The following is a 23,281-nucleotide window of genomic DNA, read 5'->3' as shown; positions in this document are numbered from 1 at the left end:
CTCAATAACTCGTGCCTCACTTATAGTGCGGTCGATGTTTCTGGACCCCGATGTGCGCGAGTTATCGAGGGAATGGTGTATTGAGCATATAGATAAAGGGAAGCAACTCTTACTGGTTAACTCTCCTTTGAGGCAGTTGCCATTATACCCAGAAAGTTTTCACTTTCTTTGTCATGATGTAAGGTGTCTTCCACATGCCTGCCATCTTCCCAGATAGTGTTTTTTGATGTTTAAGACTTGTAAAGTGTTTTGAGGTCTTAAGGGGGTCTGTGCATATTACCCCAAAAAGCTTCATCATGTAGCTGAGAAGAAGCTTTCTTTTTATTATAGTAAATTATTGGAATTTCAAATCCGAATAAAAGAAAGTAACATGTATGTTTTCATTTCAGCACTTAATATACTTACAAACAAAGAATACTTGGTAGACTTAGAATTGTCAAATGTTATCACCACACACATATACATATATGCAAGCAACTCACAGAATCACAACCATGTAAACATTTAAAAAATAAAACAAATTTAATATTTTTTGTACCTGCCATATTCTCATTGTCAGGGCTATTTCAAGACTCAGAATGTGCAGCTGTCAATAGTTCATTAGTTGGTTTGAAGGTAATGCAGGAGTCCACACAGCCGGGAACTAGACTAACTGTTGATAACACCACCAAACAAGATTCCTTTTTTCAAAAACACGTGACATTTATTTCGTGAGACAATTGGATATGTCGAAACTCAATTTTTGTGTAGTTCAATTAGTGCAATATTGATGTCGTGATTTCATTGGAAATAGTAATGAAACTTGTTATCATCCTTGAGGATATCTCTAAGTGCTAGTTCAAGAATTCACTGAAACTCGCTTGCACATAATTTTCCGTATCTGTGAAATCAAGCTCTCTGTGAAATCAAGCTCTTTATTTTACAAAGTATTCATTTCGCTTGGCTGCCTTGTTATCTTTGATCACAGTTATGAAAGAGTCAGTTAATTTAAGGTAGTTTATGTTACATACACAATAACATTTATGTGTTTGATTGATCAAATGAAGGGAGTTGACCTGACATACGACCAGGGCTGCTAGATTTTAAGTTTGTAGGATTTTCGTGCCTTTTAACTTTTCTTTTATTCCTCCTCCTTTATTTGAATCAAAAGTCATAATTAACATGGTAATACAAAGGAGGCCAGTGTTTAATTCAGTGCACCAATACAACATAAGCATCTGGAAGTCAGTTATCAAAACACGGTTGGCACTTAATTAGGTTCTCAAAGAAATGCTCGCGGACATAGCTGTTATGGTAGATTGACACATTTTACATTTAATTAAAAGAGGACACATTGCATTTATTGCATTATGATGATTGCACTTAAAAAGGAACTAAAAGATAGAACGAGAACACAAATTTCAATTGATAAAAAACTATTTAATTTGTATTTATTTATAAAAGTACTGCCTCCACTTGGCGTAAGTGACATTTTCACTGATTGAAATTTCTTTGCATATCGCTAATTGCAGTGTACTAGGAATGTCGTTTGGAAAGAAAATGTAAAAAGTTGTCTGACCTATATTTAAATTTGATATTTCAAAGTGTTGATTAAAATTTCATGGTCCTATCTACCGTTTTCAATGATAAAACGAGTGTTACATCAAAGTTTCTGTTACCAATTTTGATCGCGATTTTCATCAAGTTCAACAAATAGGGATCAATTTTTAGGGTATTTTCTGGTTTTAAAAAATGGGAGCCATGCCTGACCCTGTGTTATAAGCGCGTTCGAGAGTTATCAGGGCGCGAGTTATCGAGGGAGTGGTGTATGTTGTTTTCAGTATATGCAAATAATTTAATGCTACACCCCGCTGATGTGCATCACAAGCAAAACTCCATCAACCAGAAGTTTTGAAATTTACTTTTGCTGTGCATTGCTTGCTTTGAATCATACTTGACCATCATTTGAAGAACTGAAATAATCGTGCTTTGCTTTTTATATGTGGACTAGAATCTGACTTCAAAGATATGTTGCTGCTGTCTACAAACTTGCCATTAATCTTTAATACACAGGGCTTAAAAATTCTCATTCAAGGCAGTGAAGGTTAATAATATTTGCTCTTCAACATGCATCTAGCTTGATTAAGATTTACCTGTAAGTTAAAATGAATTGGGTTGTTTCACTTATTGAACTTTACCTGTGCAGATTAGCAGATTGGGCTCCCCCACAGCAGTCTTCAATGGACTTAACACATCACCCCTAGCTATTTCCAGCATATTAAATAATATGTAAATGGTGGTTGTGTTTAAACCTGACCTTTTCGCCTTTTAATTGCTCTCCTTGTGGCCCCTGCCTGGTCCAATGATCTCAAATGCTAACCTTTACCAATCACTGCCCTCTCATCTCTGTCTGCATGGTTTTGAATCTCTGGCATGATCAGTGTGGGCATGTGAGAAAGCTTGCCAGTGGCTTTGTGTGGGTTGGCAGTTCTTACCAGGAATTTTTGGGGTTCTTCCTCCACTAATGATAATGGCCACCAATTAATGCCTATCTTGTGCTGAACAATGGTGTTAATCCGTCAACAGCATTATTTAATTGCCTCTATGACAATATGCTGTATCAACTGTCCCATGGTTAGTTTTATATGAGTTCTAAACAGAACTGTTTATTATTTATACATGATACATGTCACCAGCATATATTGATGTAGTGTTTCTTTGTTTATATATTTTTTTAAAGATTCCAGAAAATTGTGTTTTTTGAAAGGCAACTGCATCGAGTATGGCAGTAAAAAAATCATGCTTTAGGCATGACACATTGTGTTATGTCAATTATGCCTCCATGGAATCCATTTAATCTTGTACTTAAGTTTCATCATCCATCTTTCTAAAGGATCTTGTCCATATAACCAAATATAGTATGTGTCAACAAGTTCTAAAGGATCTTGTCCATATAACCAAATATAGTATGTGTCAACAAGTTCTAAAGGATATGTTCATATAGCCAAATGTACCATGTGACAACAAGTCTTAAAGGTTCATTCTTGTATAGTCCAATGTACCATATGATAACAAGCCCTAAAGGGTCATTCTCATATAGCCAAATGTACCATGTGACAAGTCCTAAAGGGTCATTCTTATATAGTCAAATGTACCATATGACAACAAGTCCTGAAAGATCATACCAGTATAACCAGATGTACCATGTGACAGATTTGCTAGTTGTAGACATCATTATGCCTCATCACAATTGCAATAGGGGAATTTATTGTTGTGCTATCCATTCTTTGTGTGTTTTGTGCTCAGGACATTTTTCTGGCACTGTTTTTTTTGACATTTTGTTCTGTGAATACTTTTCTTTTTATAGATGGCACCACGAGTATTTATAAAAAAAACAACAGCAGATGCACCTAGATTTTGATTAACAGAGAAAGTTATGAAAACTTGTCTGAATCTAGTACAATGAATTTGGCAATTCATTATTTTTTACTAAGTAAAATGAAAGTTATGAGAATTTGTCTGAATCTTTTGCAATGAATTTGGCAATGCAGTATTTTGTTACTTAGTAAAATGAAAGCTATGAGAACTTGTCTAAATCTATTGCAATGAATTTGGCAACGCAGTATTTTTTACTAAGTAAAATGAAAGTTATGAGAACTTGACTGTATCTATTGCAATGAATATGGCAATGCAGTATTTTTTTATTAAGTAAAAAAAAAGGTACGAGAACTTGTGTCTGAATCTATTGCAATTAATTTGGCAATTCAGCATTTTTTTACTAAGTAAAAGGATACCAACTAGTACAGGTTTAACAACAATGAAGGTTTAGCTCAAATGATTGATTAGTACAAGGAAATATGCCCTCTACACTCACTTATAAGTTGAGCCAAACTACAAGCAACAAAGATCCTGATCTGCCATAGCATAGTGCACCTGCAGATCATGGTCAGTGTTGTTTGTTCTACTGATTACCCCTAACAAAATGGACAGACCCAGATCTGCCAGCAAATTATGTGAAGCATATACAGGTCTTTTTTGTTGTTGTTGTTCTAGGGTTTAACGCCATTTTTCAGCACAAGATAGGCTATACATGGCAGCCAGTATAACTGATGGAGGAAGAACCCTGGAAACCCAGGGAAGAACCACCAACCCACAAGAAGCTACTGGCAGGCTTTCCCACATACCCACGCTAGCTGAGCCTTGGACTCGAACCCACGCAGACAGAGGTGAGATGGCAGTGATCCGGAACGGTGAGTGCTTTAGACCACTCGGCCACTCGGGGCCCCCATTTCCAGGTCTGTAAAGTTTGCAGTTGGACTTGTCTTATAAGTGAGTATATATGGTACTTTACATGTCTTTTATACTATTAACACAGATCATGTTTTCCAGGAGGTGATGACTTGTGACCCTAGTTACTACAAATGGACACAGTACATTTTCCTCAAGATGTATGAAGCAGGGCTAGTCTACCAAAAGGAGGTAAAGACATTCAAAATAGTACAATAGGTAACAAGCTAGTTGCAGTTGCCCAGTCTGGGTAAGAAAAAATGCCAGAATCAAAATGAATGCTTCAAGTTTTGTGTTTATACATCTTGTGCACATCCATCTGTCCATCTGTCTGTCTGTACATCTGTCCATCTGTCTGTACATCAGTCCATACTCTACATGGTTAATACAGGCTTGAAATATCCTTCAGCTTGAAATGTTACCTTGAAATTTCACTGAATGGGGAAAGTACACTCCTTGAATTTATTTGAAGAAATTCAGAATGTTAACACTGAATATAAACTTTTTAAAAATTCAGAATATTTTTGATTGATTTAAAAAAAAATGGCTAAATAAAAACGGGGATAAATTTTGAGGATCAAATACATAAGAGCTGTATCCCTTTTATTGTAATGTCATTCAAATTGTGTTTTTTTCTTTACTTTTATTGCTATCAATACAATATATAGTAATAAACAACGTAAAATGAGGATGAGGTTCAGTTTCCATAAGAAATAAATACTTCTTTAAAATGTTTGAAAGCCCTGATAAACTCTTTATAAAGTAAATGAAAATCTGAGACTGTACAAATTTTTCCTAGACTAACCTCACTGATAAAGTTTAGATTAATGTCAATGATTTCCACCTAGCTAAAATAAAGAGGGCTTAACATTATTGAAGTCTCTTGACCACTAAATAGTGCTCTGTTTGAGATGTTTCATACAAAGAAAAATTATGAAACACCTTTTCTGTACCTTAATGGCAGATAGAAATAATTCTCACAGTTCTAGAAAATTTGTTTTAAAGTAGTAACTGGAGTAAAAATGAAATGGTTGCTATTTCAAACCCTGTTCATGCACATTTAAAATATACAGCTAGGATGTTTACTCTGTACATGCCTACTGCTACAGTTAGGATGTTTAACCTGTAAATGCCTACTGCTACAGTTAGGATTTTTACCCTGTAAATGCCTACTGCTACATCTAGGATTTTTACTCTGTAAATGTCGACTGCTACAGTTAGGATGTTTACTCTGTAAATGCCTACTGCTACATCTAGGATTTTTACCCTGTAAATGCCTACTGCTACAGTTAGGATTTTTACCCTGTAAATGCCGTATGCTACATCTAGGATGTTTACTCTGTAAATGCTGACTGCTACAGCTAGGATGTTTACTCTGTAAATGCCTACTGCTACAGTTAGGATTTTTACCCTTAAATGCTGTATGCTACATCTAGGATGTTTACACTGTAAATGCCTACTGCTACAGCTAGGATGTTTACTCTGTAAATGCCTGCTGCTACAGTTAGGATTTTTACCCTGTAAATGCCTGCTGCTACAGTTAGGATTTTTACCCTGTAAATGCCTACTGCTACAGTTAGGATGTTTACCCTTAAGTCAATAATTGCTATCATTTTTGCATAAATGCTGAACTTTTGAACTTAAAGAATATGCCAACATCAATTTACAGGATAAAGTGAATGTGTGTTGCATATGGAAAGTTTTGGGCAGAAAATTAGTGTCCTGTTTGGGACACCAATAAGTTTCTTCTGTTCACATTATACAGGTGTCTTTTTGATAAGTGACAGATTTATCAGGATTTTTCTCAGACATCAGTGCAAAGAAAATTTTGTAGTGTTTTGATTGGACAGTCTTGAGAGTGTATTTTATGAACAGGTACTCTTTATATATAATTGTCTTGCATATCAGAGTTTTTGTAATTTAATGTTGACATTGTATGTGAACATTTTAGGCACAGGTGAACTGGGATCCCTTGGACCAGACAGTTCTGGCAGAGGAGCAGATAGATGAGTATGGGCGATCCTGGAGGTCAGGTGCCCAGGTTGAGAAGCGTTACCTACGCCAGTGGTACATCCGCACAACAGCCTATGCAAAGGTATTCTTCTTTCCAGTCACAGTTATTTCGTGTGTGTGCGTGTGTGTGTTATTTGGATTTTTGATGTAGCTTTAACAAAGTTTCAGTCATATCACTATGATATCTGCAGTGTGGCAGTTTATAGTCATGTCTAGTACTGGGGCATCATGCGGCAGACATGTAGCATCATGTCCCACCCAGTCACATTATCCTGAAACCAGGCTGACCAGTCCTAACACTAACCTCTTTATGCTAGTGCCAAGCAAAGCAACTACTTTTTAAAATAAGTCTTTGATATGACTTGCCCGGGATTCGAACCGGCAACCTCCTGCATCTGAGGTTGATTTTCTAACCACTTAGGTGACCGGAGCAGTCAGTGAAACCTGATTCCGTATCACTACAGTATTTGTAACTTTACGCTTGTAACTAAGAGTACATATTTAGTCATATTTCATGTTAATCTTTTCAGGGCATCATGGAAATACATTAATTTCATTATTAATAAACTGATTGTGGTATCATTGTTCCATTTTTTGTCAGTTACAAGCTGAAATGAGCACAGTAAGAAGATCAGTTTTTTAATCCAACGTAATTTGACACTTTTTTTATGGAGGAAACCAAATACTGTAATTACCACTGTAATTTGGCATTCTTCTATGGAGGAAATCAAATTTTATAATTACCACTGTTGTAATTTGGCACTCTTTTGTGGAGGAAACCAAATATTGCATCATGTCATCATATTGGAACTGAGAACAGCAGATTATTCACATTTGATAGTTTTGTCAATTCTAGTGTGTGGTGAATAAAACAAGTTACAGTTTTGCACATTTCTGGATATGATGAATTTGTACAGTGGACTTTAGATAAAATTAAGGTATCGCATACAACAAGCCATTGATTATTGTTAAGAGTGGTATTAGTGCATTTGGCAGAGAATTGGGCTAGGGTGTTCTGCCTCAGTGTTTCCTTGAGACAGTCTTTTAATTCCATTTCTTTGTTTTGATTGAGCCATCCACGTGTTAAAATGTGTCAATAAGACCAACAAAAACAAAATAAACATGATCAGTTACCAAGTACATAAATAATATGCCCCTCCCACCAAAAAAACACCTACAGATATAATTTCAAGCAGCTTAAAACCTGGTTAAAAAAGACTGACACTGTTCCATTTAAATAAATTGTGCATACATTCTTTTTAAAAAAAATTTGTTGTTGTATATCTACACTGTTTGCCAAAATAATGTGAATAGTCTTAACAAGTACATCCATCCATCAGTCAGTTAGTCCGTCATTCTGTCTTTATGTTCACACACTCTCTCTGGCTTCTTGTCTAGTTTAGCTGTGGATGCAGGAATAACTCCACCTCCTGGAGCATATGGAGGACATATTGCAGATGGATGCCAACAGAGATCTAGAATTTAGGGATAAAGTTCTGTCAACAAGAGCATTAAGACGTGAATAAGACAAAGCTATGTCATACAGATCTAGGAACCCACTGGGTTTAAGTACAACTTTCTGCCTGGACATGATATAGAAAACAAAACTGGACATATGGGAGTATTTTTTTTTATTTTGCTGACTGATCCTGCCAGCATCATTCTTATTGTAATTTATTTACCTTTCCAATTGTCGACCAGTCCGTCCTACCAGCTGGCAAGCAAGCTGACCACAGTAATATATTTACAGTCTCTGCAGTCTACTGAACCATCCAGCTGTTTAGAAACAGTGGATATGGGTTCATTGTTCAAACATTTTTCATCCGTACCATCATCGGCAATGCCTTATGCTGACTTTACTGCTTGGATTGGCCAAACCAACTGACTGTATGTCTGGCCATACAACCACCACGACTGCACATCACAAATAGGGAGAGCAGTCTAACCAGTGAAGCTTGCTGACTATCCCATCCCAGCTGATCCAGCCAGCCATGCCAGACCATTATATTACACCATTCCCTTGATAACTAGCTCCCTGATAACTCGCAAACCCGCTTATAATGCAGTGTCTGGTATGGATCCCATTGTTTTTCAAAGAAAATATATTTTAAAATGTGTTGAACATGAACACATTGGGATAAGAATTGATAAATGAAACCTTGATACATTGCTCATTTTATATATCATCGAAAATGCCCATAAATATAGAATCCATATCATGAAATTAGCAAGTTCTAATAAGATATCACACATTTTGTTGGGTTTTATTGGAAAAATAGTTGTCAATACACTGTAAATAAACAGTCTGGTAAAGTACCAATCAATGAAAAATTCTGGTAAATGCTAACAGGTGGCAAAAGAGAAAGAAATAAACACCAATTAAATGTCTTGCTATGTGAAATTCATGTTCTAGTAATTTAGTTCCGTTTCATTGTAAACAGTTTAATCGCAACATATTCTCTTCTATGAAAACATGAAAGAGTCAGTTGACCGTTACATCAAGACCCGTGAATACTTCTATGAGAACCTAATACATGCCGGCTTTGTTTTGATCTACAACTTGAGGAAGTATCTGTTGCATTATACAATCAACTGAAAGAGACATGTTTTTTTTATCACTTTGAACATGTCTTTTTGTATCAAATCAAGCAGAGGAGGTACAATACAATAATTCAAAGGCATGCAATTCTGAGCATAAGTTCTTGTGGTCACTACTGTTCACAAAATCATCTCATTTTATTTGACCAATTGAAAATGGTTTCAAATATTATGTACTTAACATCATTAAAGTATATACTAATTAGTAATGTATCCTGATCATTTGTAAATTTGACCATGGAGAGTAAAGGAATCAAGCACAAGGCGTACTCAGTGAAAAGTTTTGCATCTTAGATAGGGTTCATAACAGTGAAGCGAGATCCAAAGATGTAATGAATTCAAAATCGCTGAGTTTACACTTAGAGGTTGGTGCAAGGTTGAGCAGAAATTTTGGGATTACTTACATAATGTTTATTCAGATGATGGGTTCAAATGAAAACAAGCACGGACTGCAAACAATACCGAATTAGATGACGCTGTGTCAACGTGGTTCACACAGCAATCTGAACAAGGTGTTCCTATCTCTGGAACAATTCTCAATGGCTGAGCAGAGAAAATGGCAAAAAGTATGTATAATGACTCTGATTTCAGGGTAAGCCATGGATGGTTTTGGAGATTCCAGTGCCAACATGGAATTAAACAAATTCATTGTCAGGAGATACATGCTCGACGAATGAGGAAGTCGCATGCAATTATCCAAACCATCTCAAAAAGATAATCAGCCATTTGAGATATTCAGAAGACCAACTTTACAGCTGTGATGAGGCTGGTTTTTGCTACAGAATGATGCCAGACAAATCTCTTGTTACCAGGGATAATCCACATAAAAACGATGGCTTGAAGCAGAACAAAGAGAGATTAACACTTTTGTTTTGTGTAAACAAAACTGGTACACACATGATGAAACTGTGTATTGTGGAATGGTGTAGTATACAAGTGGTCCAGAACATCCTAAGACACCTTTCATAAACTTCCAGTGTGGATGAATTTGGCAATGCATGTTGATGAGATGGTATCATCTTTTGACATACCCCCCCCCCCCCAATTTTCCTTCTGCTCCTCCTCTTATATATTGTCCTCATGTTAATGTGGGTAATTTGATAGAGAAAAGAACTTTTATAGTAAACATGTTTCTCCAAAAATGCTTACCCAATCACATAACTATAAGTCCCTCCCAACCCTCCTGGCAGTGTGAATAGTCTGTCAGTTCTTAAGTTAAGACTGTTGATATCCAGTTTAGGGAGTGTAACCTTGCATGGTAAGGGGAGGTAATCTGCAAGAGTTATAGTAAATATGTTTATACGAAAATACATACTAGTTACTTACATTACTATAAATCCCTCCCAACCCACCATGCAGTGCAATCATCCTGTCTCTGACTGTGCTGAAGCTAAAACTTACAATATGTGGTATATGGAACATCACTTAGTGGGGTATGGGGAGGTAATATGTAAGAGTTACTTCCCTTTGTGTATGGAATGGATAACTGAGAGATGTCTCTGGGAGTGCTGGATTTTGGAGTAGTACTAATAATTCCTGTCATTAATGTGATTGGGTAAGTGTTTTCAGAGAAACATAATTTACTATAAAATTTCTCTATAAAGGAAACATTTATTGCCATCTTATGATTTTATCACTTTTCATGACTTTAGCCATTCTAGCTCCAACAGAGACATGGATGGACATCCAGTAATGAGAAGTTTTAGGTGTATTGGTTATATTTTTTCTGACAAAAAAAGCATGCTTAGTGGGGTACACATGCATGCCAACCATTATGCTTTTGGTGTAATTATTATGCTTTTTTATTTCACCTATTTACGTCTTATGCTCGCCTGCACATACACTTTTTGTGTGTTTAAGAGATGAATATAAGGTAATAAAAAGTTATGTTTGTCATTTGATTATTATCTCTTTGGTTTCTTTAAAAGGAAGTCTAGTCCACAGTGTGAGTATAGTGTAATAGCACATTTATCCATCACAGACCTCCATGTACTTTTCCTATTTCCTATTTATTGCAACTCTATATGACTACATTTCCAAGAAATCAGATGGGTTTCTTCAATTTGAAAACTTGTGTAAGAGATTCATTATATTTTGATATACAGTTAGGTATCAGACCAGTCCATACTTAAAGCAAATGGTGCCGAATGTTAAGCAAAACGGGCTTTATTGCTGTGACTCATGGATGTTATATGACTGAAAAATGTTAGAGGAGAGAAATTTTTGTTTTAATCTTCAGAACATGTTGAATCAGAAAAAGGACAAATCATTAGCACTTTACAAATTTAGAAGAATTAGAGAGACATAATACAGCTCATCATTGTGCTCATTGCAGAATTTGTGGACTTGATTTTACGACTAGTCAGTGAAAGTTAGACATGTTGACTAGTTCAGGTGAGTGTTGTATATAAATAATTTATCAGTTTGTATTGTGCTTGTATTCTGGTTTCAATCCCCATGGATGTAGCCAATTTGTGACAAGAATTTTAACCAGCTGTATATCCAGATTAGTATAAAAAATTAATGTACATCTTTCATTGTTTCCTGTAATTATGGCATATGATATTTAGATTACACTTTTTATGCTAAGATTATGCTTTTTTTCCACTTTCATTAGTAATAATTACACTTAAACCTCCCTGGGGATTGTCATGTATGGATGCACAGGGTCACGATTTGCGGTATGTAGGACAAAATATTGCAGGAAATCCATGAGCCCACACTCAGTGTGTAGCACGGGAAGTGTATTCCAGAATACAGACTGACTCATTGCTCTTTTGCTTAATTGATTTGATAATTATATGTAATTGGAATTGTTGTTATTGTTGTTATAGGGTTTAATGCCATTTTTCAGCACAAGATAGGCTATACATGGCGGAAAACCCCGGAAAGAACCACTGACCCACGAGAAGCTACCGGCAAGCTTTATCACATATCCACATTGGCCGAGCCCGAGACTCAAACCTACGGAGATGGCAGCGAGCCATGATGGAGAGCGCTTTAGACCACTCGGCCACTCGGGGCCCTGTAATTGGAATCATTTTGTAAATGTGGCATCCTCAGTGTTATACACATATCTAGTTCAGGTGCATAAGTTTGGCACATTAGCTATATCTGTATGGTTTTGTAGAATTATTAATTATTTCATCAGTCTTGGTTTTTTTCTTTCACACAAAGCACAACTGTAAGGCGAATTGGTGGAAGCAGATACGAGAGGAGTAATCTAAAACTAGACTTTCACTGAAATTGATACTTTCTGGAACTGCTTTAATTATCACTAAATTGAAAAAATCCCAAAGTGAGCAGCAAGATATATTACCATTTATATATGACTATACCCCAGGAAGTAAGACCTCTGTATTGAATAAGTTGTCTTGGAAATCATTAAAAAGATACAGACTTGACAATATATTAATATTTTTCTTCTAAGGTCTAAGAAACAAAGCAAAAGAGCCACACCACAATTTATTGAAATAAAAAAGACGTGAATTAACTTATTTTATACCATTCACACAAACTGACAGTTGCAAGAACAGCTTTTTCCCCACACAGCTTAAGACTAAATATTACTGCTGATTCCTCAGTAAACCAAATTGAATATTCATAAAAATTAATAGTCACATTTTTTTAAAAATAACTTGTCGTAGAGAACTAATCAAGATCAAGATCAGAGCAAGAGGCTCACAAATAAGTCCTGGAGATGACATAATGGCATTGTATTACCAGGAGCTTATTGGTAGCATGTTGATACACTAAGATAAAAAGACCCAGCATAATACAAACCAGAATTGTACTTTCCTGAAAGAGAAATTATCCTGATTTTTCCAACAATATCATGAACACTTTGTGTCTGATTTTCCAGTCACTATATGAAGGGCTGGACACTGTGAACCCCGAGCTGTGGAAGGATATCATTCTGCTCCAGAGGAACTGGATAAGGGAGTGCACTGGAACTAGATTAGATTTCAGGATACTGGTGAGAGTCCATTTAGTACCTTTGATATTTGTAGGATGGGTAGAGCCTTTGAAGCCACCTGGCATTTGTGTCCGCATTGGCATTCCTTATTATTTATGTTTAGCAAAGTTGTAATACTTGGTTTTGTCTGAAGTCAAGCTTTGCTGATCTATTAACCTATAATTGCTATTAAAAAGTATAAGATCCTATAAAAGTATTTTAATTTGTAAAATTGTCCTATACTTTCAATAAATTAGATATTTATTTTTAAACTTTATTATCAACCTTTATTTTTATTTATTTTTAAAAATACTTAATGTTCAGTTTTGTTTAACTAGAAATCTGTCAGATATAATGTATCTGTTTAATGCATATTTTATCCTTTGATGCCATGTTTATAACAAACGGGAGGCACTGTATAGAGCTACTGGAGGAAAAGTCCTGTAATTTTCATATATTTTTCACCAAAAACCATCTTCTTGTGCCATTTTTTATCCTTGTAAATTTTGTTGGAAACAAAATTCATAGACCAGGTTTTATTTCAACACAGATAAATTTTCATTTTCAATGTTAACAATGTATGCCTAATATGAAACCATGAGTCTACTGTCCATTGTTCAGCTTTCAACATTTGCTTGTTACTACTCTGGAGGAGATGGCTGTGATCCAGATTTGATAAAACTTGGAATCCAGATTTATATAATTAATTTTTCAAATGAGCTCAACAGTGGGCAAGATGTGTGCATATTAATTAAGAGATTTTCTATCTGATTGACTTATCTTATGTTACATGTTTAGTCTCTAATAAACAGTAACAAAATAAAGAGTGAAAACAACAAGCTTTGAAAAATTTAAAAGATAATTTATTTCCCTGGAAAAACACTGTAAAAATGGAAAAATAAGAGCTTATGATTTTAAGAATCAAATCCAAAAATAATCTAAGAATAATCCACGAATTAAATTTTAGAAGTCCTAGTAATGAAATGTTCTAATGAATTCAAGTTCAAGTCCCGACGAAAAAATTCCAAATGGAAGGCACTAGTATTGTGCTGTTGTGTCTACAGTTCTTTTTTGATTCACAAACAATGTTCTGGAGTTTGAATTTCCGAATAAAATTTAAAGAAATGTCTTTGTTCAAGAATTCTGTATGAGCTATCAAATATTTCCAGAAAAAAGAATTAACCTTTTAGAATCCAAATAATTTGAATAAAAATTAAAATATAACTCAAAAACAGGTCACAAACAAACACTTTTGAGTGTCCAAAATAAAATCCCAACTTAGAAATGTCTCTCTAAACATCGCTATTAAATATAACTACTGTGCAATTTCGGAAAACCCAAAATTGCAAAATAGAGACTGTTTACATAAAAAATCATGTACTCCTAGTATAATCTTGATAAAAACCAATCATTTTGCTCCGAGAATAAAATAAAATAAGAAAGTTGTTTACTTGTCTCAGTGATGTCTAAATCAATGTATGGAACTAAGTCAAAAATAGAAATGGTGTTTCTATTGTTAGGTGTTTATGAGAAGAGTCAGGTGAAACGGAATTTTCTGAAGAAAAATAAAAGCCAAATCAAGTAAACAAGATTACATTACTTTGACATGTAACGAAATTAAAAATAAAAAGATTTTATAACTTACAAACAATTAAATTAAATAAAATATAAATTAAATAAAATATATGTAACACTTAGCTTATTGCCATTCTGGAGACCATACGACTAATCAGATTTCTGTTAAACATAGAATATATGCTTTTTTCTTTTTTAAATACATTACCCAATCATTATACCTTAGGAGAACTACTGTCCGTCAGTAGAAGAAACCAATTTTTGCTAGTAAAAAATGTTTTTTTCTTGAGAATACCTATCCAATCATAATACACATACACCCAGCCTCCCCACGGTTACATTGATATAGAGAGCACCTCTTTTGCTCAAGTAGTAACTGAGATAGTCTTGGGATTTGGCACCAGTCCCTGTATCAAGGGAGAATACTCTCCTGACCACCACATAAGTGGGGGAGATAACATTTAGCTTTTTAGCTAAACGTTTTTAATATTTGAGGGCTGGATTTGCAAGGTAGTAGTAGTTTTCCTAAGGTATTATGATTAGGTAAGTATTCTTGAAGAAGCATATATTACTAGGCAAAACTGGTATCATCAAGTTCTCAGATTCATTAATGCATGATATCCGTGCATATTAATGAGATTATCATGCATCTGATTTTTGAACTTGTTAACATTCTGGAGGCTACATATTTAATCTGATTTTGAGTAAACTTGGTAAGTAGAGTTAAATCATAAAGATGTAAAGTGAATTTTGTTATGAACAAGCGCATGTGCATAATTATAAAATTCAACACAGTTTAAAATAGTTCTCAAATTGGACGCACTTAAACAATTTTTGTATACTTTCAAAATAGCCAGCCATTTTCTGTCTTGAAATTACAGCAAGGGATGTAACTCATGATATTGATTATTGGAAATACAGGTTTGCGCTTAGGGCTGTTCCATTTAAACATACATGCTAACCAGGGAAGGCAGTTTAAAAAAATATAAGACAGGATACTTCGATCTCAAAGAGTTTATATTAAAATGATAAGAAATTTCTAAATTGCATCTTTTGGTGAGTACCCCACTTAAAAGTGCCTTCCCTGGATATAATGTATGTTTTAATGGAACAGCCCTTAATGTGTTCTTCCCTGTGCAGAGCTTAAGAAAAGCTCAATATGAAAAATAAATTTGTAAATAGATTTGTAAATTTAAATGCAACAAGTTATTAAAATTATCAAAATAACATGCCTCAGGGATTAAAATAAATAATATGTCATTTATAGCTGAAGAAAAAGTACAAAATTTTGCAAGAGAAAATACTGGCTAGTATAAACTAAATGCAGTGTCTTAATTAAGGATCAGAACTTCTTTACACAATGTCAGTTATTTGTTTACAGGTAATTGTTTTGTCTACCAATATATTTTCCCCAGTAAGATTATTTCTTGTAAAACCATATACGAGAGATATCTTTATTTGCCAAGAATTATTTCTTAAACTTTGTAACATTTGAAATTGTGAAATATTTGGAGATGTGTGTGATATATTGGTGAAAGAGAGTTTGAAAGTTGTTAATATTTTCATGTTTACGTGTATGAAACATTTGTCACTTACATGTCATCACTTGTATTGTACATTATTTTATGCCATGTAATATATATAACGCCATTACTTGCATATTATATGAAATTTATATTTTGTATTTCTAGCTGCTTTTAAACCCTAAATGCTTTTCTCGAAACACTTCCAGATTGAATTGCAAGTTTAATTAATTAAGTTATATCATCCAGGTGAGCAATATCGGGCTCACTTGGGCTCCTTGCTTAAACATTTGAACAAAATTAAATATTGATCTCTAAAACAGAAGGGCATAAGGCTAAGCAAACCAACAAAATAGAAGAGGACCATCAATAAAAAATCATTGGGTGTTTTTAATCGGGAGTGAGGAACTGCACCTCTTTTAATATAACTTATTTAAACACTGCTTTGCAAATTTGCAGACATTTCATACTTTTGAGAATTATCTGATTACACTGTATACGAACATATCTAAAACATTGAAATCTCATTCCTTCTGGCAGCATAAAGGAAGCTATCTTGCTGACCCCCTGTCAGTGTTTCTTGCTCATCCTGAGATGGCTTTTGGAGTGTCTCACATAGCTGTGACTCAAGAACATAGGTTAAACTCACCGGATTTCTGTTCCAAGGTAAGTACTGAAGGATTTGGTCTTGTAATTCATCTTCACCGAATGCAATTTATTGACTCAGATCTCAGTCATTTCTGTTGAAGCAATTGATTGACTCAGAGAGTATAGTTGATTTGTTGTAATTTGTCTCAGTCATTTCCATTTAAAAGAATCAATTGACTTGGAGAGTATGGTTGATTTGTTGTAATATATCTCTCAAGTCATTTCCATTGAAGCAGTCAACAGACTCAGAGAATATAGTTTATTTTTGTAATTTACCTCACATGATTTTATTTTCTCCAAATCTTCTGGGTAATGTTGGGTCATCAGTGTCCATGCACGAAGCATTGTATTGTGTCACTTTAAATATTGTTCTATTGTGTTATGTATATTTGATTTAATTTAATTGTTTGATGTTTTAATTTTTTAAATTTTATTTCATTACATGCTATTGTAATGTAATATTGTTTACTGCTATTGTAATGTAATATTGTTTACTGGACTTGAATTTTTTTAAGAATTAAGTTCAGTTCTGTTTGACCTGATCATTTTATTTCATTAGTAAATACCTAAGATTAGAAACACTGTGTCTAGTTTCTGACATTGGTTCAGAACCAGTGACAGTTTTAGTAAAGAACTTTGAATTCTTTTTTTTAAAATTCTTTCTCAGAGTAAGAATTGTTAAGTTGAGGAAAAGTCATGCCAGGACTATGTGATAATTTTCATGTAACAAACTTCCATTTCCCTGGAAATACTAAAGTGCTCTAAATTAATTCTTGGACAAGGACAGTTAATGAAATTTATACAGAATTCAAAAACTGGAATAATATTTTCTGAGACTGTTGACAATGCAGCACTTCGTAGGTTACAACAGATGTCATCGTCTTCCATTTTGGATTTCATTGGGATTCAAACTCAGTTTCATTCAGGACTGTTTATTACTAGGACTTTTATTTTTTAATTCTTGGATTATTTTGTATTTGATTCATAAAACTGTACGTTCTTTATTTCTCATTTTTCACCTGATATTCTAGGGAAATAAACCTTTTACTAAATTTTACAAAGTTTGATGTCTTCACTTTTTCCTGTTACTTTTTGTAAGAGCCTAGACTAGTAACAATTGTTTCAGTTTATTTTCAAAATTCCCATGAATACTGGTGAAAAGGAACCAAAGTTAGCTTCCCTATGTCAACCGACTTTGTATATTTAAAAAAAGCCAATTATCACACTTAAAAGAATCCAAAGTCGGCTTCCGAGGTCAGCTTGGTAATAAAATAGCCTTTCCATTTGATATCCTTTAAAAAACCTCAGTACACTCAGTTTCCGTGGTTGGCTTGCTTCACAATAAACATAACCTTTGTATTTGATATCCTGTCCATAAGTTCAAACAATGAATTTATTGATTGCAGACAGTTGTGTTTATTCATGACCTTGGTTTCTATTTGTGTCGCATCTGTAGTCCTATTTAATACAAACAGGCATTGATGTTTGTGGGTAAATAGAAGACACAGCAGTAACTTGCTTTAGTAATAATTTTTTAACCCATGCAAGTCAAAAGATTGTCATTTGCATTCAAGTTAATGTATTTTCAAATAATGATTGTTATTTGCAAGATACTGTCACATAGTTAACATGTATATAATACAGTGTTGGTTATTTTGTACCTAACACCATGTCATGCGTAAATGTCAGATGCCTTCAAGCAATCAGTTGATTATTTCCTTCTTGTTTTTGATTTTGTTGGATCCAGTTTTAGTTGGATAACATATCCAAACCTTTGAGTACAACCAAACGTGATTTGTTTCATTATATTATATTATTATAAAAAATTTAAATTAGATTTCATTTCACATTCATTTTCTGATTTTATGGTTTTGCTTGTGATAGACCAGAAGGGATTTTGTCACGGTCTTTCATGCATCATCTAGCTTATATTAGTACAAGCTTTCTGTAGCTAATCCTAAACTTATGGGAAGATTGCTACTAAACTTTACATCTGCTTGGTTCTAAATGGTAATGGTGCTCCTTGGGCATCTATTTTGGCATCCATGACAACCATTTTGAAAATCTTGTTATCATTACTTTTTCTAAATTGAGTTCTTATTGACATGGGATTTTCATTAAATGACTTTTTATGATGTCTGGTTAGTCATAAATGACAACAGTACTGATCTGAAATCCAGTACAAGTCTAGCACTTGAGCAGTTGGGCTAATACAGCTCCCCATTGTTTTATTATCAAAACAAAATAACGTATTTAGATTTCATTGCTTTGTTAGTTAAAGATTTTTATCTCGGCTGCTCATAGACTAGAAGGGCATGTATGATGGCCTTTCATCCAACATCTGGCAACTTGCTATTGTTAATCTCCTAAATAAATTACTGCGAGGACTGCAGCCAAACGTAAAATTAAATTAAAATCAAAACAAATTCATCCCAAGGTCTAGTTGGTTATAAATCAAAATTGTGCTCCAAGGACACCCATTGTGACAGCTGCGCAGACATTTTGAAATCATATTAACTAAATTTTCATGAGAACTATATGTAATGTACGCAGTAAGAAAGCTACATACTTTAAAGCATGTAATATCTTTGTTAAAAAGTAACATTAATTATTAAGAGGTTCTTCTTGTCTTATGAATAATCTTATTTCAACTGAATAAACATTAATAGTCAGCATTAAGAGGTTAGTCTTAGGACTGGTGGGCCTTATGTCAGGATAATGTGATTGGATGGACATCATGCTACATTTCTGGAGCATGATGCCCCAGTTCTAGACTTTGCTATAAACTACCACACTGCAGGCATTGAAAATGACTTAAATATTGTTAAAGCTATGTTAAGAATCGAACACACATGCCAAAATGAGGTTTTCACAAAATGACTTCTTGTGTTGTCTGTTTGGTCCTAAACATGCTAATCTTGATATCAAACATTATCACCATGATGACTATCTTGAATATCATGTAATGCTACTCCTAAATGGATGGTCATATCGACATGAGGTTTTCACAGAAAGACTTGTTTTTTTGCCTGGTTCTTCCTAATTGAAGATGGTGTCAATCTTACATCCAGTATAGCCACCAAATGGTTTTAACATTCATTAATTAAAAAGAAGAAACTGTCTTACCTTGAAATCCTTTTCAGCCAGTAGAGCATCAGTCCCATTGAAGGACTCTTGTTTAAGTATTTGAAGCAAGATGTTTTATATGTATGTTACACATGTCTGTTTGCAGGTGTCAAACAAAGAACAGAGTTCAGGTGAGTAATTTCTGCATAATAATTGTATATGCTGTTCTGTATGTAATCTTATAGCGGCATATTTCTCCATTAAATATATTACCTTATCACATTACATTAGGATAACTTTCTCCGTCAAAGATATTACCAAATCAAATTAATAGGGAACTTTCTCTTACTGATTACCTCCCCTTAACCTGGTAGGTGGCCCTCTGTATACTGGATATCATCAGTTTTAACTTTTACTGCAAACTGTCAACAGTCCTCAGAGAATCCATGGATTTCTTTTTTCTTTTTTTTGTTAATCATCTAACATTTTTGGTGATACAGTTAGTCGAACATTCAGACGATATAGTGCAAGGGTCTCAAAATGTGCAGCCCACAGGCCGCATGCAGCCTGCCAAGCCTTATCCTTTGGCCTTCAAAATGATTGATGTCATATAGTGTCTTGAGAGATAACAAAGATGGTGTGACCCTTGGGCCATCGAAAATGCCTTCATGTTGCCCTCAGAGTGATTTGAGTTTATGACCCCTGATGTAGTGGATACTACATTTTTGTATATTTTGGTGAAATTTTAGGAGATCATTTTAACCTACCTCTCACAGACAGGCAGAGAGGGAAGAAAGAAAATATGTTCTGTCCACAGATCTAAACTATTGAATTTTGTTTTGTTGGTTCACTTATTTTAACAATACAACCAAGTTTCAATGTGATCATGGACTTATGAGTAACTGATTTTGAATCATTTGTGAAGTTTGTCATTAAAGATTTACCACATTTTTTTTCATGACAGACCAGTTTGTAAAAGTCACCATGCGGCATCATCAGTCTAAAACTTAGGCCTGGTATGGGGATCAAATATGTGCATGATAATGAATGCATAAAATTATCAGGAAGATTTCAGTAGATGTACTATCTTATTGAATTTTATTTTTTTGTTTATAAAAATTGTTTTGACAATTACATGTCATTGATTTTTTTTTATGGCTTGATTAAGTTCATAAAACTGGCATTGAAGACAATATATACAACATTATCCGTGATTCCAAATGAATTTGCTGTTAATCATCTGTATGAGTCATGGTTTTAACTTACTTGTCTTTACTTGACAAACATGTCAACTTTAATTAAAAAGAAGAAAGAAAAAGGGGCACTTAATAGGTAATGTTTTATTTGCAAACTTAACATGTCAATCATGCTCTTAATATTAATTATATATTGCCAGTTGATTGTGCTAGTTTTTGTAGAAGTCCCTAAAGAGCCTCTTAGTCTTGTTGCTTATGATTGATGGTCATTTTTGTATCACTGCATGCATTTGTCTGTCTTAAATACCTTATAAATTGTAATTCATTTAGAAATATTTAGTATAGTTCTCATATGTTTACACAGTAATGAAATATGACCATATTTGTAGCACACCTTTTCATGATGTGAGATTGCTAATATGGCATAAGTGATTGTTCTAATACATGTATGGCTGCATTTACTCATGAACGGATACATGTCAAATTCAAAGTCAACAATTTGGCAAATAATATTGGATTTTGTATTCATTACTGAATAAATTTTGTTATGAAAATTGGCTTTTTTTATGTTAATTTCTTGCTGGGTTGAGTTTTTCTTTCTTGTTTTTGGACACCTTATGAAGTAACCCTTTGTTTGGATAGTCATCCCAAGAAATAGAGAAAAATGTATGGTAAATTTTATTCTTCCTTTTCACTAAAATTTCATTGAGACAGATGCCCAATTAATGATTATTCTGATGCCAGATTTTTGAACATGAGTTTGATTTTCTTATTCCAAACTTGGAAGAATCTGACCATATTTGAGAAATTCCTGACTCGACACACCTAGATTGTGCCAATTCCAATGAAATGTAGATCAGTCCTTGTACCCAACAAGTGTGAGTCACTTTGTGAGATTAAAATCATGCAAGAGCTTTCACATCCAAGCCATCTGATGCTCCCATACTTCAGTACTTTCATTATGTGATATGACAAAATAGTCATCCAGTCTTACGAAACTTTTCAGTATATGCCTGAAACTTAGTTGATGCGAGGATGATTTGAATTAAAATGCGTTCTTAAGGAGAATGCCGGGTGATGATTTAGCAGTTGAATCTTTTCTTTCAGATTTTGTACTGCATGATCTTCGGGCAGAGCATCCACTGACTAAGGAGACATTTCCAATTATTGTGTCAAAGACAACAGAGTTTGATGAGTTTAATAACACCCACCCAGGTAGGATTATATATTTGGGAAAAAAGTTTGAATTTAATACATTTTCATATATTTCTAATTTTGGAAACTTTTTTTGTTAAAATAATGAAATTTTCAGAGTTCCTGAAAATAGATGCTTGTTTGATTGTCACATGTAATATCTTTTGATAGATTGTTACTTGGCATTACCATCATTTATCGACTTTGTCGCACATTACTCACCGTCAGAATAATTGGTGTGAGAATGTCTCTTATAATTTGTCCCAAAAAATTGTTCAGAAAATTAATATCTGTGTTGTGTACATTCACGCTGGTCAGAAGTCGGCTCGATAAACTAGGTTGCATTATACCATTGCTTGCAAATAAATGACATGCACATGATAATGTTTTGGTGTTTTCCTTCACAGATAAGAATATTAGTGTTTGTTTTTATTTTTATTCATTAATATATATATATATATACTACCAATGCTTACAAATGTTTAGTTGTGCTAAATGAATCCTTTGACTGAGTCTTTTTTGGTAAGAGTGACAAACAATAGAGTCAAAACAATGGTGATAGGAATAAAACTAATTGGCCTCAGTCCTTAAAATTGTATGTTTTCTTCATAGGAAAGGAAATGTAGTTATTATTGAAAGTAAAATTATTTTGGTCCTTTACACTTTTAACTCACAACTAGAAATTGTTTAGTTAAGGTGATGAAGTGGATAAATAAAACTTGGTAAATATAAAGATGATTAAAGCTTGGAGGAACTCTTCCTATAAGCAGTCTCATGCCTGCAGTGACCAAACATTTTGGATGGTTTGCCCTTGGGGTAATGAAGATTTTGGGGTCAAAAGTTCAAAGGTTAGAGTCATTGCAACTGAAAGAAAAAAGATGGTTTCCACACATTAACTAGAATTCTCCACTTGGGAAATAAATAATCATATGCACATTGAGGTCAGATGGTCAGTGGTCACATGACTGAAAGAAGATAAAAGGTTTTCATTCCAAACCATTAGTTCTGCATCACAGACCCTGACCAAACTTGCTGGATGGCTTGCACTTGGAGTGTGGAAGAAATGTACATGGGGGTCTACTAAACAGACAGGCATCTAATGTACCATTTATGGTGCTTTTCATGGGTATGGATAAAACATGATTTTATTTTTCTTTCATTAGCTTAAAAAGGACTTGATGTCTAGAAACTTCAGGTACTATTGACAGTTATTAAAAGTTTTGAAAATATGGAATCTGCAAAATTGG

General features: G+C 34.1%; 1 protein-coding gene across 2 annotated transcripts in view; it reads left to right on the top strand.

Annotated features, from left to right (window-relative positions):
• The window catches only part of LOC149780498 (putative leucine--tRNA ligase, mitochondrial), a 123,018-nt gene that overhangs the window by 54,755 nt on the left and 44,982 nt on the right, over positions 1–23,281 (top strand). For both annotated transcript variants that reach the window (XM_089937463.1, XM_089937462.1), the window contains exons 7-12: positions 4,369–4,458; positions 6,218–6,361; positions 12,740–12,853; positions 16,471–16,596; positions 19,811–19,835; positions 21,948–22,055. In XM_089937463.1, the coding sequence (XP_089793589.1) occupies positions 4,369–4,458; positions 6,218–6,361; positions 12,740–12,853; positions 16,471–16,596; positions 19,811–19,835; positions 21,948–22,055 (607 nt within the window). The remainder of the gene's footprint in view (positions 1–4,368; positions 4,459–6,217; positions 6,362–12,739; positions 12,854–16,470; positions 16,597–19,810; positions 19,836–21,947; positions 22,056–23,281) is intronic.

This window comes from Sinohyriopsis cumingii, chromosome 16, assembly GCF_028554795.1.
Source record: "Sinohyriopsis cumingii isolate HCF-2022 chromosome 16, ASM2855479v2, whole genome shotgun sequence".
Classification (NCBI taxonomy): Eukaryota; Metazoa; Mollusca; class Bivalvia; order Unionida; family Unionidae; genus Sinohyriopsis; species Sinohyriopsis cumingii.
The sequence above is the reverse complement of the archived record's forward strand: the minus strand, read 5'-3'. Positions and strand labels throughout refer to the sequence as shown.